At 34.1% G+C, this 18,584-nt stretch overlaps 1 protein-coding gene across 1 annotated transcript; it reads right to left on the reverse strand.

Moving 5' to 3' along the window:
- Window positions 1–442: 442 nt before the first annotated feature.
- On the reverse strand, window positions 443–14,696 carry LOC132752513 (monocarboxylate transporter 4-like). Its single transcript, XM_060742846.1, has 6 exons — window positions 14,538–14,696; window positions 7,994–8,697; window positions 7,348–7,491; window positions 3,327–3,782; window positions 2,367–2,636; window positions 443–765 (listed from the first exon to the last, which is right to left on the reverse strand). Exons 2-6 carry the CDS (start codon window positions 8,607–8,609, stop codon window positions 608–610), a joined length of 1,644 nt encoding a protein of 547 aa, XP_060598829.1. The 5' UTR covers window positions 8,610–8,697; window positions 14,538–14,696; the 3' UTR covers window positions 443–607.
- Window positions 14,697–18,584: the final 3,888 nt, after the last annotated feature.

Raw genomic sequence — 18,584 nt, forward strand, 5'->3', positions numbered from 1 at the left:
TACTACAACGTTCGTTCATTGCAAACGTTCACTCTACAAGTAGCTAGGAACAAGTTTTCACTCAAACTTTCACAGTAACTTTCATTAAATCAGATATAACATACATAAAAACATCATGAACACATCATCTTTAACAATCATAAAAAGTATAATTTTTTTGCATTCATTGTTTTGCAAACAAATATCTCATGCAACACGTTTCACGCGATTTTAATGGGAAAATTTATAATAATATAAAGGCGGCCTTTCATTAAAACAAAAGTAGGTAAAAACGAGTATTCAGATCTATTATATGTCATAATCCATTTAATTAATAAAACTAAGTAAGCAGTTTTAGTGTCGACAACATTTAATTCTCACAATATGTCAAAGAATGGAATAAAACTAAGATGACTCCATGCCTTGTTTTACAAAATAAATAAACAAACTTAAAACCAAATTTCGGTGGTACATGTGTTGGTGAGTCTGAGCAAGAGACACCGAAGAGCGGGGCAACGCTCGACATTTTCTTAATTCCAAAGGCAAACAACCCGAAGGAAAGATATATTTAAAACGACAACGGCACCGGCAACATGGCTGTACATATAGCAATTTAGCACAAATTATCTTAATAATAAAGTGAAGTGTATAAGGACAAACCTGCAATAGGGGCACCAATGAACGCTGAAAGTCCCTGACACATTGTGACGAGTCCAAATGATGACGTCAACTTTTCTATTCCCAGTAACTCTGCCATTATAATTGATCGATATGATACAAAGACAGCTGAAAGAAATTAATTTCTTGATAAAAATCTCATCTTTAAATTGTCTGTTTGTATTTCAAAGTATATCTGGATGGTCCAGAATGGTAATGCATGTATATAAGCTATCTATTGTTTTGTTTTTGCAAGAGAGAATCGTTATGTAGCAAAGTTGATGGTTAAAAGCATGCAGTAATCATTCAAGAGTGCTGGGTTTATGTCTTGTTCACTTCTCCAAATCGATTGGACGCTTATTTATTTACTCCTTTTTATACACTTAAAGCGCATAAAATAAAATATGAAACAAGATAAACTGTTTTTGCAATCGACTTTTTCACTCATATATAATCATCAACAAGATACCATATGTCACAATTTACATAATACAAATGAGCCGCGTCACGACAAAACCAACGTAATGCGTTTGCGACCAGCATGGATCCAGACCAGCCTGCGCATTCGCGCAGTCTGATCAGGATCCATGCTGTTCGCTTACAAGTCTATAACAAGTAGAGAAACTGATGGCGAACAGCATGGATCCTGATCAGACTGCGTGGATGCGCAGGCTGGTCTGGATCCATGCTGGTCGCAAACCCATTATGTTGGTTTTGTCGTGACGCGGCTCAAATGTAGATCTGAATATGCCATGGCATGTTTGTTATCTTATTTAGAACAAAGATGAATTACATATGGAATTAAACTTTCTTTTGGTGACTTTAAATACATTGTTACGCAGACGACAAATTTGACATAGCCTTGTCTTACTTACTATATAACCACCAGGTCATTGACATTCATGTTATCTATTCAACTAAATTTTCCAAAACTCAAATAAAATATAGGGTTTTATATTATCAGCTAACATCTGAAAATTTTAATTTCAATAAATCTTGTTTATCATGTTTAACATTCTCCCCCACATCTGACTCGTGATCCAGTTTTTAAAAAGGTTCACGTAAATATCATGAGGTGACGTATTGAACCAGTTTTCGGACTGTAAACTCTTTTTTGCTATGTTTTGTTAAACAGTTTTACTTTAAATATACTGTACGTCTGTTTATAAATCCCTTAGCCTGCTGGTGCCCAATTGATGATACCCATAAGACCAGTGTAGACCAAGATCAGCCGACACAATCGTGATGTCTGAGCATGGCCTGAACTGTCATTGCATATTTTGAAATTCTCCCTTTAAATAACACAGGAGATTGACATTCTATCAATAATTGAAATATATAAGCAAATAATTAAAAAATAACGGCAAATGTACCCCTCTATACTATAAGTTAACGGCAAATGTACCCCTCTATACTATAAGTTAACGGCAAATGTACCCCTCTATACTATAAGTTTATAGTTATAGTATAGAGGGGTACATTTGCCGTTATTTTTTAACTATTTGCTTATATTTTTCAATTATTGATAGAATGTCAATCTCCTGTGTTAAATAATGAATGGTTTTATCCCGATAGTCCATATAATATATATTTAGCGATGTAAGGGTAAATGTAAAAACTTTACACATTTGAAGTATACTTTGCAAAATAATTAATCGGTAAAACCGTCCAGTATTGGGAAGGGAGTTCATTTAATACTAAACATTGCCAGAAGCCTGTATAATACGTACCAATACTAATTCCGAACACAACACAATATGTAGACATGGCCCCATAGTGAGAATAATAAGGGACGAACATTGTTGACACGCCCCCTATCAATAGGGCCACGCTATTTATTTTCAGAGGATCAGCCCAAGGTCGGTCCGCCAACCAACCGACAAAAACACGTGCGACTGTGTTCAAAATACCAATGATTGAGATCAACATGGCTCCCTGCTGTGACGTCATACCAAAGTCGTCTGCGAGATCAGGAATGTAAGTGAATGGAATGAAAAATCCTGAAACATTAAAATGTCGTTTGGTTAAACAGGGTCTTATTTATTTATTTCTCACAGTGTCATCTGCTGAGGAAATAAATCATACAGTAAATTGTCGTTTGATTAATCACCATAACATTTTGATTTATTTGTTTCATCTGCCTTGAAATTAATCATCACACTTAATATGACTTTTCACGCCAAGAAGTCAATTTGTAACCCTAAACACATAAGGTCAACAACAGGACATTTTTGGTCAAAATGCTTACTATGTCCTTTCTTGGTGACAAAAATAATTTCATCTTTTTATTAGACGTATTAAATAACAGATGTTCAGCAGCCAGACAATAGTCTCATTGTTCAAATTATAAAAATGATATATAAGTCATTAAAATATGACAATAAAACGGTTTTGTTTCGTTTTGAAAAATGATACGTTTGAAAACAGAAAACCTGAGTTTTTACTAACTTACTTTTATCCCCAAACCAATTTTCAAAAAAAAAAATGTTATATAACCATTCAATTTTGACTTCAAACACATTCTGCTATTAAATGTCAATAACCACATATTTTTTGGGCAAAAGAGAGCGGTTACTTCAACTAGAGGGGAGAAACTGAAATGATTGACAAATTTGTCCAATTATTTGCCTCTTAAAACGGTGTGGGATTGTTCATGAATAGAAATATGTCGGTTATTTTGTAACTCTTACCTAACATGCATAGAAAACAGGACAATCCGTAGACAAGGAATGTCGGACTTTTCAACAACTCGAAATCGAACATTGACGATACGTCACAACACTGTGCACATTTAGACAACTTTTTGTCCTCACAATCGTCTGTTTCACCCTCAAGCAGGTTTGTATTGGCATCGCCCTTAGCTCCTCCCTTTAGCATACTTCTACGCTTTTTGTCCTCCTCCTCGGCCCCTTTTAAGGGCCTTAATAAGATGGCTATTGGAATACCGTTTAGAACTACAGCAGATATAATCCACATAGCTCCTTTCCAAGTGTACTTTTCTATAAGAAATTCACTAAGTGGGGCGAACACAAAACCTCCTATGCCACTCCCACATACTGCTATACCCGTAGCTAGTGCCCGCCTTTTCTTGAAATAATGTCCCACTGTTACAATAGATGGAAGATATAATAGGCCTAGACCTGCACCTAGAACGAAAAAAAGTAACGTGTAAGAAAATAATACAAAACAAATATAATAAGGTAGTTGTGCTCAAGATCAGGAATGTATATAATATATGTCAGAGGGTGAGAAAATGTGCTCCCTGATCGGGACTCGAACCGAACCCTTGTAATACCGTTACCAACAGAGCTATCCGGCAGCTTACAAGCACACACGTGTTCTCCCCTAAGTAGTGAACAGTTCTGAACCGTGACATGTATTATAAACGATCCTGGTCAAATAAAGTAATTCTTGGCTGCCATAACGAGCTAAGTTTATTTCATGCGAGGTTCAAGTTACGTTTTTGACAGGATTTCAAGTCACGGCGACACTGTCAGTGTCATATTATGACTTTCCAGCTTGATTTTGCGGAGGAAAACCTCAGATGACCATTCGTGTATTCAATTATTACAGACTCGAGTGGGCACCTCAATAAAACCATTACGCTTCCGTTAGACACATGAACAGAATCATCGCGTGTAAAAAATCCCAGTCGGGATTCGAACTCGTACCTGTGATGGGCCCAAGTTGCATAATTACAGATATATATACATCATAAATGACAAATAAATACTATTTCCGCGGTTCACATTCGAATTTCAAGTATCTGATTAAATTTTCAAGTAACTTCAAGTTATTTTGGTCACACGTAACCTTAGTTATCCTTAAACTGTGATCATAGGTTAACCTTTAACCCTGACCTTAGGTTAAGTATACGTATAAAATTTAGGTTAAGTTCACATATCAGATATAGTCTGATAGCGAAGTGTTAAACTGATATGAATAGATTGATGTGACGTGACAAGGAATATTTTTACAAATATAAATTTATACATGTTTATATAAATGTACATATGAACAGATACTGACCCAAGGATATTAAGTAATTGCATATAACCATTGTAAATAGACAATCTTTCAAATGGTTGTCGTTTTAACCTTGGTTAAAACAATCGGGGTTATTCAATAGTATAAAATAGGAAATATTTCTAACAAACTGTGTAATAACCAAAGTAGCGAGTTCTTTAAACAATATGGGTAATAAGGAAAGTTTGGTTGGGATCTAGGTTGCACCAACATAGTATAGATCATATAGCGACTTTCCAGCTTTACTGGGTGGAGCAAGACCTTAGGTGCCCTTCCGTACACAGCCGGTGCATTATTTCAGTCACAAGCGGGCAATAAGGAAAGTAACAATCATGGTAAAAAAGAAAGTCAATTGCACCTTCGAATTTCTTTCAAAAGAGATCACTGTTTGGTTTCTTTCCATCCGACAAATAACATATTTAAAATGATCAAGCTCTTTGAATATTTACCGACCATATATTTCACAAAATTAAATAAAAATTACATCTATATTTTAATTTTAGACTGTTGCATACATGTACTTCAAGAAACTGTGAAAATCGCATTAATTAAAAAAAAAACGCTCACAAAACGACCGACTTCTAGGCTTATGAATAAGAATAAATTTGTCAAAGGGGCCTCTGTAATTTAGTTATTAAAGACCGGTTTCTTTAAACCCTTCGCCGCTCCCTCATTGTCGGTCCGAAACCGGCTACGGCGGTTAAGAAATTCTTTGTGCAAAGTGCATATTTCCATTCTATGTGAGATTTTTCGTAGTTAGATAACATGGTTTTAATAAAGTTTTCAGTGAAATATTAGTAAATATACACATTTAAGGAACCCTTTCTAAAATGTGAACGTGTTGAAGTTTAATGTCACAACTTTTGAATTCACCGTCATGATTTGTATTTACTATGTACTACGTTCACAAGGAGTAACAAAAGTGTGTTTAACGTCATATCAAATTACGAAAAAAAAATCGTCATTCTGTACTTCTAAACGACATGGAAAATAGCTTTTAGCTGACCTTGAAACTGAATGTTACGAAGCTCTGATCAAGTTTAAAGAACAAAGGCACAGGCATGTAAAGTAATTGGATTTAAAGTAAATATAATCAATAGTGAAAGTTTTGTAAACATATTTAAATTTTGCTTGTTTCCTGTTTCTTTAATTGATGTACAGGCAAACCTATGACTTAAGCCACTCAAAAAAATATCATCTACAGAAAAAACCTTTAGCTATGACCCCTCGTTGAAGAACTTTATACAGTCTATATATGGGCTCGTGTTGAGAGACCACCTGACAAAGCAAGGTTGGTAAAACTCTATTTAACACGTGTCTTCTAAACAGAGTTCACTGTACGCCATATAAGGTGTTAATGGAGGAAAGTTCATGTAAGTATATACAAGTAAACAGTTTATGATATACAGTGTATATATTGTTGGCTAGGAACAATTTACATAATTTACATAAGATTATGTAAATTGCTGATCTCATTTATTGAGATATATATAGAGAGAGATATTTGTAATGCAGTTTTATGGGATTTGAAAAATTATCTATATGAACTTCCGTGTTGGTTAAAGATTAGATCAGCTTAATTTTCTAAGAATGACAATGCAGTAATATATATATATCTTTTTTATAACCATTCGGAACACGATTAGTTTCGTATCCGAAGATTGACGGAAAGGGCCGAACAGTTGTGACAGTCGGTGCATTGCACTCCATTTTTGTATTTTCTGAGCGTAAGATCAGTAAATACATAGCTAACATCCACGGTCTAACACAAAATTTCCTCACAGTCCTAACAACGCAAAGTAGTTCTCACTCAAAACTGCTTAAAAACCAGCAATTTAAAAGAAAGAATAATTTTTAATGTAGGCATTTAACGAATTACTGTGCATTAAAAGTTTAGATTAGTCAACAGAAATATCAGGTTACAATCACAAATTTCGCGGATGAATATCTTTTTTACCCAATGAAAAATGTTCGGCTATTTCCGTAAAGCTTCGGATTATCAATGAATATCATTTTAATCAATGAAAATGCTATTTTTAGCTATGTCGATTACCGAATACTCCAGAGCGTAGTACACTGTCGAGTAGTGGAATATATACATGTCGGACTGTTTTGGCGAGAAGATTTTCGCTAACTTATTTTCATCAGTGGTTAACAACAGGTTTATCGTGAACAAAATACCTCGAAATTAATAAGGATTACAAACACGAAATGGAAATTCTCAATTTAGAATTACATAATGTATTCGTTTTAATTCAAGGTACATATGCATAACTTCGCCGTGGTGCAGAGGTAAGCGGTCTCGTTGAGGGTGTGAGAGGCCTATGGTTCAAATCCTAGTCGAGGCAATTCTATTTTTTTTTCATGCAAAATTCCATATGTATCAATCCCAAACTGTTATAGAAGAAAATCAAAACGCTGTCGCTGCGTAAGATGAATTATAGTATATAAAATAAACTTATACAGGAAAGTACATACAGATAGTCAGTATGATTTAGATTGCAAAATCAGAAAATATCATAGAGCTGCTGTCCTTTGATTATATATATTTTAATCGCCATCTATGTCACACAAACGCTGTTTTATCTCCGCAAGCAGTTGGCAACTTCTCGTCATACATAAATTAACGGCAGTAATTGTAATTTAACTAGATCATATGTGTTTAAAGTTATGTTTATATATTACCTCCAAGCAGGCCATATAAAATGATCATCACTTGAACGTTCGGTGACCACGTGCAGGCAAAGAACGATATAGCTGCCAAACACGCGCCAAATACTGCAACCTGTCGAGCCCCAAACACAGATACAAGAATACTCGAGATTGGACCTATAAAATAATTAACGATGTATATAACGTATATTGTTATAATAAAGTGATGATTTACTAAGAGTTTTTTAAATGGTTTGAATGCTGCCACTGACAACGACTTGCTTATTAACATAAAACAAGGCAATATGAAATCAGGTGCGCCTGCAAAAAAGTATATATATGTCGACTGTTCATAACAATGAACAGTTCAAAATTCAAAGCAATATTAATATTTTATACAATATTAAGCGGTGAAAGGATTATTTAAAATCAACTGATTTGTTAAAAGACAATATACTTGCTTACCATCTTGCCATTTTTTATCAATAACAGAGCAGCCTCTGCAGAACAAGACCCTTTGGGAGACAAATACTTTGGTTGTTGAAGTGAAATGTTGCTCTATGAAGGTTTAATTTAATGTCAATTTCTATTTCGAAATAATTGAGATAGTTGTTGTAAAGAGGTGTTTGTTATACAGAGGGTCGCTCTGCAGAGATTCTAGTATAAACATCATACATACCAATCCCAAGGTAGGTTCCATTTAACACTGATATAATCCAAGACGTTAAGCTTTTACTTTCATTGAAATGTAGCAAGAGTTCCTTGAAAAATAATCCAAATGAAAAAGATATTCCATCTAGAATCACTCCCACCATAAAAGCTGCAAATGTCACTACCCAGCCCCAACCCCCGTCCGGAGCGTTGTCATAGCAACTTGTCCCCCGCTCTAATTCTTTGACGTTAGGTCCACCATTTTTATGTTCAGAATTGTCACTATCATTGTTCTGCTGGTTTATATGAACATGCCGTATATTACCATTGTCATTTATCAGTGGTGATTCTTCTAAGGCAGTTTGTCTTTCCTCGTCAGCTTCCAAATCATTAAAATTTGTTGATTCATTTTCATTCGATATTCTTTTGTCAACACTTTCATTTGCTGAATGTCGGTTAACTCCGTTTATTTTCGGATTGTCATTAGAATTTCCAGTAATCACATCTTCTGATTCCATTTGATCGTTTTTCTCATTACTTTCGTCTGCTCCAGCAGACGACACTTTCACTGCATGCGCCGTAGACGTTTCCGGTCTGTTATCCCGCTCGGGAGTTTGCCTGTCAGTAGAATCGCTCTCCGGCATGTTTCTTGCTGAGCATGAAGCCGGCAAATTGTTTGGTGACCGTATATTTCTTGTCTGTGTTAGTCAGTTGAGTGTGTTTTCATTGTTGCTGCAAATGAAACAAATTTCCTCCGGTCAGTAACTAAGGCGATTGTAAAAATGATAACGTACGCGGTCAGCTGCGCACGTAACCTTTAAAACAAACATTAGGTGAGATCCTTGCATAAGAAAAAGATAAACCTGTGGAAAATTTACATTATCTCTATAATTTATACATTTCAAATGTGATTGATGATAAAATTAAATTTTATTCTATAACATACTTTAAAGCCAGCAAAATCATAGTATTTAATCTTTTTTCTCATTTTATCAAACTGAATCACACGAATACGAAGTTCATTTAAACTAAAAATTACTTATAAATTCGGAAGTCGCTACTATAGTAAGTAGTAAATACATGTAGAATATAATGAAATCGCTCATTAATCGCAGTGTACATGTATCACACGGTTCAACAAGGAACGTATGTTGTTTCTGTTTGTTTCTGTTTTCTATGATAAAAGTTATGTTGTATTATCAGTGGTGTTTGTCATATATTTCTTTGCACCACATACCTGAACGCTGCTCTCTATGCCTTTAGCAAAGTGAAAGCCGAATTCTGAGGAAAAAGTATTTACATGTAGTTTCTTTATCAATTTGCAAGCATTTATCAGGCCATGGTTGTTTTTTTTAATATTTATTATTTAAACATTTCGAACTTGAATAAAAAAAAACGCATCACAAGTTTGATTACAGAAATACACTCGATTTCAAATTTTAGAAATATCGATTATAGCGTATGTTAGTCATAATTTCTAAAGATTTATCACTAAACCGCTTTAGTCCTGTCTGTACAAACAAGAACAATCTCATTTTTTTTCGGCCATTTCCGTCAGTCTTCGGTTTACATGTATAATAAATAATAGTAGATGCGTTCCGATTGCCAAGGCCAGCATGCAGTCAGACTCTAGGCTTATTGTTATTTTGATATCAAATCCCCTTAAATCAACAATGGACTGGTCCCAAGACTATGCAGGGTAAGTTCATTACACAAATTTAGGGATGTTAAGACTATCAATATACCGGTACTTCAAATTCTCGTAAATCAACTGTAGGAAATTTTCTTATTGTACACATATATTATAAATAATTAATAAATTTCCTCTTTGGGTACAAAATGCAAATGATGAAAGCGTGATGAACACATCAAAAATATTTGCTACACATATACAGTGAAAGTTTGCAATAACAAATTGAAATAACAATGTAGACAATTTCGTTAATTGCCAAAATGGTATTTCCGTTTAGGATAAGTAGTTCGGTATTCATGGATAAGTAAACAATGTATGGTTACATGTTGTTTTCCATTTCAGTGTCAATTCAGAATTATTTCATAAAGTAAACATTCGCAGGAAAAGACTTTGACACGCATTCTGAAAACATTTAGTCCGCACGTGCCCCGCGGGCACTTGCTGATGCCATGTTAAACTGACAGTTACTTAAAGATGCTATCAAATATTACGGAATACCTTCTTAATAGTAAATGTTTACGCTACTTATTCGCTTCGGGTTAATTGTTTTATATTATGTTTATTCTTTTCTGTAATACTGTAATTTGTAATTAATTTGAAATATGCAGAAAATGTAAAGCGTTTGTAACGTAATATTATAAAGAAAGATAAAAAAAAGCTGATAATACGTGACGCAAATAGGATGAATTAATTAATTGCATATAAATTCATTGTCAAACCTGACATTTATGAAACAATGATACAATATTACATTTCAAAATTTCATACAAAATGTACTTTTAAATGTGCAAATTCGGAACTTTAAAGTTGAGAAAGGGGGCAAATGTTATTTAATCTCGTTTATAAAATACTTAGCTTTTCCAATTATGCTATTCAGTCTTGGGAATAATTTTAGAAATTTTATATCAAATTATCAAAATTAAGCAGCAGGTTTTGGTCGCCCCTCTGATGACATAGTAAGGCATCAATACAAAAAGATGTGCCGAAAATGAATTTTGACATACTTATATCTAAAACCTTCTCGCCCTTTTACTGACTTCATTGAGATTTCTTTGCCTCCGAAAAAAAATCTTCACAGAAAAAATAATAATTTTCCGTGGTTTAAATAAGCGTCTCCCTGGCCAGGAGCATCAACACAAATAACAACATCCCATGTCAAACATCGATAAGCGCCTCCCTGACCAGGATCATCAAGAACAACAAATTACTACTTCCATGCACGGACCTTAATTGGTCCGTTTTCCCTATGATAAAAAAAGATTAATAAGCGTTTACCTGACAAGATACAGAAAAGGCAACAACAAAAGATTTTTAAAAAATCAATAAGAGACCACATGACAAAAGCAGCGACAATAATAGCGAAACTCGGACAAACTATTATACCGCTTCAAAAACTGGTACTAAAATGATTCAAACTATAACAATGGATTGATCGCCTTAATCCATGAACGCCGATTTTGATTTATACTGAAACGTTTTTCTTACTCCTTCGCCCTCCAAAGACCCCAACCCCCCTGAAATATGAGTAACTATAGCCGTCTTTCTCCGATGTTAATGAGTGCTTCAGTTCCGATGAAGATACGAACAAATAGTTCTATAGTGCTAGAAATCGTTGTGATAGTTAAACAAGATAAGTTAATCACTTAATCAGGTGTTAGTAATAAATAGCTTCGCTCAAGTAAAGCATATTTGATGACCTTGGTGCAATTAATACTATAAAGGCTAATTTCAAAACATTTTGGTGACAGTATATAAAACAGACAGAAATAACCACAAAACCACAATAAATCATCTAAACCTTCAAAAATACTCAAGAGTTACTAAAATTGAAATTCTATCATTAAATGATTTAAATCAACCCCCGCCACTATAAAAGACTGAATCACTAATTAATAGACAGAATTTCAAACTCCTGTGATGTCACATGCATACAACAAGCTTGTAATTAAAGGTATACAATGCACTAATTCGTCGTTAATCCAAAGAGTCAATCGTCTTGAATCACACACAAAAAATAAGATGTCTCTCGAATTCTTCTAAATCGCGACATAGCACTAGCATTTAGTCAAAAATCTATAGTCGTTCGTTGACAAGACATAATTTAGTCAATCATTCAACAATGTTAATCGAATCAAAAGCTTATGGTATAGAGCCTTGTCAGATTGAAAATACTGTGCGGTCTGGCCTGGCTATCTCAATCTTTGTATTGTGTACGAAAGACAGATGGGGACATTTCAACTTCATGATTTCTAGTTTTCAAGATTGAAGTTGAAACCGTGAATTCGTGAAATCGTGTCTTCGCGATGTTGAATTCGTGAAGTATAGAAATAGTATAGAAATAGTGATCGAATTCGTGAAGTTGAAACTGTGAATTAACGAAGTTTAAAATAATAAGTTACGAGGATGAAGTTGTGAATATTCATGAAGATGAAATCGGGAATTCATGAAGTTGAAATGTCCCCATCGGTCTTTCGTAATTTTGATACTGATATCCTTTAAATAATGAATGGACTATTCCAAATTAAATGCAGGGTAAGTCCATTACATAAATTCAGCAGGTTTCGGTTTTATTAATTTCTATTTTGATAACAAGTTTATATGAAATTGTACGAAATTTAACAATCTTTACTGTGTAATGAAACATCTTTCGTATACATCTGAACATTTATTTCAACTGGTGAGAATAAATTATACAATGCTGTCAACTAATATGTATTACATTATAATATTTGAAACAAACGAAAATTATCCGGTAACTTGAACCTTCATTTTCGTCTGTTAGACGAGATGATGGTTTTTATAAGCATATGTTAAATTCAAACACCTTATTATTTTGCGAATTATTAAAAAAGATGAACTACTATTAATCTATATCTATTACAAGTACATTATCAATATAATTGAGCCGCGTCATGACAAAACCAACATAATAGGTTTGCGACCAGCATGGATCCTGATCAGACTGCGCGGATTCTTTTAACCTGCCGTTAGTTTTACCTGCCGTCAAGATAGCTGGTTATTATACCTTCCGTTAAGATAACTGGTTATTATATTTGCCGTCAAGATAGCCGGTTTATTAAACCTGACGTCAAGATAGTCGGTTATTATACCTGCTGTCAAGATAACTGGTTATTATACCTGCCGTCAAGATAGCTGGTTACTATACCTGCCGTCAAGATAGCTGGTCTTTATACCTGCCGTCAAGATAACTGGTTACTATACCTGTCGTCAAGGTAGCTGGTTATTACACCTGCTGTCAAGATAACTGGTTATTATAACTGCCGTCAAGACAACTGGTAAATATAACTGCCTTCAAGATAGCTTGTGTCAAGATAACTGATTATTGTATCTGCCGTCAAGATATCTTGGTGCTATAATTCCTGTAAGGACGACTGATTGCTACAACTTATGTCAAGATAGCTGGTTGCTATACCTACAGTCAAGATAGCTAGTCAGTGGTTCTTTGATCATTCCCGCGGGTTCGAATCCAGCTTCGTTGACGTTTAATCTAAACATATGTGTATAAGTTAACCAACCAGCATACACAACAAGTACTCAAGACAATATAAGTACGTCGTTCGGTGCATTTCATCGGACTGTTTTACTTTATTTTGAAGTCAACCCCATTGAATCAACAAAACAAAACCGACTGCATAAATCAAAACATTTATCTTCCGCTCTTTTCTGTTCAGTTAAATTTGATTTAAGTTTCCTTTTATCATTCGACTGGCCAAACGTTTACTTGATAAGAATAAGTGCCAATAAAAGGACTGTATGATAAGGTAGGTATACCTATAAATTCTATAAATAAGTAACACGTACGCATAAATAGTGTACAAAAATTGCAACTCTGAGTGATCGTATTATATATATTATTTACGTAATTATATAAGGCAGATGTTTGTTTTATCAGTCTACAATCTATTGATTCTTGCACTGAACTGATTTATAAATAAACAACATAATGTTCATACAAGTTAACGCCTTACTATCTTTAATCAAGGTCGAGACAAAATCAAGTTTTTAACCTTGAAATGAATTGACTTTCAAAACCGTAAATCTAATATTATTCTTCATAATGAAATGGTGTGTATATCTCAATGTGTATATTTTGTCTAAAAGTAATGTATCACTGTATAAAACAATATTTCAAAATACTAAGAAAAAAGGGAAAATGACCGATAAATGAGTACATTGTTATTTTATTCCTGGCGAACATTAACAATTGCTGTTTTAATTACTTCAACAACTAACATATTACTACACAGCCATTGGGGAAAAAAATTAGCTCTCAGTGCTGAACTAATTAACGTAAAGTGTTATCATGACATCTTCAATTACATTATACCAGTTTTGACCTCATTCTGTATCAGTCAGGAAACAATGGTGTTGGCTGACCTTAACTTCACTTTTTCACTTTTCATTAAGTACTCGTATTACAAAATGCTGAGAGTGATAACACGTGATAAGCAGAGGTCAAATATTACACGGTCAGTCTCTACACATTGCCCAAAAGGAGATTAGATTGCACGACGGTAAATTTCCTTCATTTAAAAAGTGGTAGTTAACAAGTCTGAAATTAATCAAGATTCCCATAAATATGGAACCAAAAAGCTAAAAAGCTAATGTGTTTAGTGTGTTAGTGGGTCTCAAAGGCGTCATTACACAAAAAATCCTCGATTTGCGGAAGAAACATTTAGCACGTATTTCGCATCTGCCAATATTGGTTTACATCTAGCAAGGAGACAAAGCATCCGCGGAATTCCTCGAGTGAAAACAAAATAATCAATGGAGAACGGCATACTTATTTGTAACAGAATAAATTATATTATATAAAAAACTGTTATCTCAAGTTAATAAAGATTTAAGTATAGCAAACCTTATAAAGCGAAGTATCCCTACTGTATTAAGCCAATATCGAAGTTTAACAGAAAGCACACTTCACTCGATCAGCTGTTGTACAGCTGTTTAACACAATGAGGTCACTTGACAGCGGCGTTGTCTTCACTGTAATGCTACTGCTACGCGTAAAGTACATGCTTAACGGAAATATTCATATTCCATCTAAATGTGTGCAAAATAATAAATAAGGCAGTAGGATATATTACATAGGTTTATTCTTAAATGAAGAGATATATTTGAAGCATATTTAATGAAAATTATGTTTTATATCTTATTTTAATTAATATTTCAAATTCACTTTCAACAAGTATCAGCATTATTACATTTATTTTTTAATGAAAATATGAAATCTACAGTTAGTAATTTATATACTTATATACAACGTTAAAGATTCGATTTATACATATTAATAGACGCTAATGTAGAAAGTGTGTGAAATAATGAATAAACTAATGCATGACATTTATTCTTACTGACATTATCACTTGATATAGTTTTCACTATCAGAAATGCCCAAATATTTTAGTAAATCAGCGGCAGCTTCTCGGCTCTTTCCGTCAAATTTCGGCACAGAAGTAAGAATACACAGAGCGGGCTAACCAACGCTAGTGCACTAAACATGTAAACAAAAAGTTATTTAATACTGGGAGTTGCTAACTAAGTTTGTTCCAATATATCGTGTAAAAATCCAATTAAATTAACTTAATTTATAGGTATAAAAGTAAACAGTACATTATTTATATACTAATTATTACGATCGTAGAAACCGAAAGAACAAAATGTCTACCAGTTGACATTAATTACGATTTGTCTACATATTTACCTATCAAATTGTTTTGTTTTTTCTTCAAATGATATCCGATTGTTTAATCATTTATTTAGCACCTCTTCCGAAGTTTATAAAATTTCAAATATATGTTCATGTAGGTTATCGGGAGAAAATAGGTAACGTACACAGCGGACACCCTCGATCTGATAACTGCTTCCAATCAAATGAAACAACATGTTGATATATTAATTGGTCTTGGTGAACGCAACATGAACTAATCGATCTAGTGTGCCGATCTATTTACCTATCATAATATATGAATAGCTTTGTTCGGGGTTGTTTTGTTTTATTTTATTTTTTTAGATAAACACAAAAGAGGAAGTAAAATTCATATGTTTCATGACAAAAAAAAACTACCCAACAAACAAAAACAAAAAAACTTCAAAAATCACGAATGAAATGAAATCAGCCGGGTGACAAAATGTCGATCTAAGATTACGTGATCCGCAAATAAAACCATATTATACCTTTTTGTAGCATAAAGGATATTTTGCAAATTTAGGTCTTCTTTATACACGCAATTAATTGAATGACGATAACAATCTTCTGCAACGCTTATGGGACACGCGGATTATTGCATTATGATATAGCCAATATATTCATTCTTTTGAATAAAATATACCTGCAACCGTTGCAGAACGACCCTCTGTAAACCAATCACCTCTTTTAAACATCAGTATCAGTTCTTTTCTAAATTAAAATAAAATACACCATATAGTTAACCTCTCATCAAACAACACCTCTCAGTAACGACCAATTTCTTTATTTCTCAAAGGGTCTTGCTCTGTAGAGGTTGCACTGTATGACACAGTTGATTAAATCTTTTTTTTTAAGTTAGATTTATAACACGTATTTGGAACAAGAAAAGGCCCTACATTTAACCTTGAGCTGCTATTTTAATGGGAACGGGAAGAATTTAACCTTGAGCTGCACTATATTTTAATAATTGGAACGGGAAGATAATCTAAATGCAGTGTCACCGAACTTCTTCTTAGCATAGATAAAGGTAATTTAGTTGTTAAATTGCGCAAGTGTATTAACTTGTGTAAATATGCGTTGATGATATTCACTTAACCCAGCATATGTTTAAAGAATAATATGCATTTAGCTATATAACTTTAAAACAAGAAGGACAATATGCTGCATAATCTGATGATTCCTATGGCTACATGCAGCTTCATTTGATGTTTATATTGACTACATGCGGCTTCATTTGATGTTTCCAATGACTACATGAAGCTTCATTTGATCTTTCCCATGACTACAAACAGCTTCATTTTATGTTTCCAATGACTACATACAGCTTCTTTTGATGCTTTCCATGACTACATGAAGCTTCATTTTATGTTTCCAATGACTACATGCAGCTTCATTTGATGTTTCCAATGACTACATGCAGCTTCATTTTATGTTTCCAATGACTACATACAGCTTCATTTGATGTTTCCAATGACTACATACAGCTTCATTTGATGTTTCCAATGACTACATACAGCTTCATTTGATGTTTCCCATGACTACATGAAGGTTCATTTGATGTGTCCCATGGCTACATGCAGCTTCATTTGATGTTTCCCATAGCTACATGCAGCTTTATTTTATGTTTCCTATGACTACATGCAGCTTCATTTGATGTTTCCCATGACAACATTCATCTTAATTTGATGTTTCCCTTGACTATATGCAGTTTCATTTGATGTTTCCCATGGCTATGTGCAGCTTAATTTGATTTTTTTCCATTGTTACATGCAGCTTCATTTGATGTTTCCCATGACTACATGCATTATCATTTGATATTTCCCATGGCCACATCCAGTATCATTTGATGTTTCCCATAACAAAATGCAGCTTCATTTGATGGATCCCATGGCTACATGCAGCTTTATTTTATGTTTTCAATGGCTACATGCAACTTCATTTGATAATTCCCATGGCTGCATGCAGCTTCATTTGATGTTTCCCATGACTAAATGCAGCTTCATTTGATGTTTCCCATGACTACATATAGATTCTTTTGATGTTCCAATGGCTACATACAGCTTCATTTGATGTTTCCCATGGCTACATGCAGCTTCATTTGATGTTTAGTATGGCTGCATGCAGCTTCATTTGATGTTTCCCATGACTAAATGCAGCTTCATTTGATGTTTCCCATGACTACATATAGATTCTTTTGATGTTCCAATGGCTACATACAGCTTCATTTGATGTTTCCCATGGCTACATGCAGCTTCATTTGATGTTTCCTATGGCTGCATGCAGCTTCATTTGATGTTTCCCATGACTACATATAGATTCTTTTGATGTTCCAATGGCTACATACAGCTTCATTTGATGTTTCCCATGGCTACATGCAGCTTCATTTGATGTTTCCTATGGCTGCATGCAGCTTCATTTGATGTTTCCCATGGCTACATGCATATTCATTTGATGTTTCCCATGGCTAGATGCAGCTTCATTTGATGTTTCCCATGGCTGCATGCAGCTTCATTTGATGTTTCCTATGGCTGCATGCAGCTTCATTTGATGTTTCCCACGGCTGTCTGCAGTATCATTTTATGTTTCCAATGACTACATGCAGCTTCTTTTGATGTTTCTCATGACTATATACAGCTTCATTTGATGTTTCCCATGACTACATACAGCTTCATTTGATGTTTCCCATGACTATATATAGCTTCATTTGATGTTTCCAATGACTATATACAGCTTCATTTGATGTTTCCAGTGACTACATTCAGCTTCATTTGATGTTTCCCATGACTACATACAGCTTCTTTTGATGTTCCAATGGCTACATACAGCTTCATTTGATGTTTCCCATGGCTATATGAAGCTTCTTTTGATGTTTCTCATGACTACATACAGCTTCTTTTGATGTTTCTCATGACTACATACAGCTTCTTTTGATGTTCCAATGGCTACATACAGCTTCATTTGATGTTTCCCATGGCTATATGAAGCTTCTTTTGATGTTTCTCATGACTACATACAGCTTCTTTTGATGTTCCAATGGCTACATACAGCTTCATTTGATGTTTCCCATGGCTACATACAGCTTCTTTTGATGTTCCAATGGCTACATACAGCTTCATTTGATGTTTCTCATGACTACATACAGCTTCTTTTGATGTTTCCCATGACTACATACAGCTTCTTTTGATGTTTCTCATGACTACATACAGCTTCTTTTGA

Source organism: Ruditapes philippinarum, unplaced genomic scaffold (genome assembly GCF_026571515.1).
Source record: "Ruditapes philippinarum isolate M1 unplaced genomic scaffold, ASM2657151v2 ctg5924_1_1_1_1, whole genome shotgun sequence".
NCBI classification, from domain to species: Eukaryota; Metazoa; Mollusca; class Bivalvia; order Venerida; family Veneridae; genus Ruditapes; species Ruditapes philippinarum.

Bases quoted from the DNA above. Each gene is read 5' to 3' on its own strand.
- LOC132752513 (XM_060742846.1), bottom strand. From the start codon at position 8,609: ATGCCGGAGAGCGATTCTACTGACAGGCAAACTCCCGAGCGGGATAAC. The intron at 7,492-7,993 runs GTATGTATGATG...ATTATTTTATAG, and splicing joins TGGAACCTACCTTGGGATTG to GTCCAATCTCGAGTATTCTT. The intron at 2,637-3,326 runs GTAAGAGTTACA...TTAATGTTTCAG, and splicing joins CTGTTTTCTATGCATGTTAG to GATTTTTCATTCCATTCACT.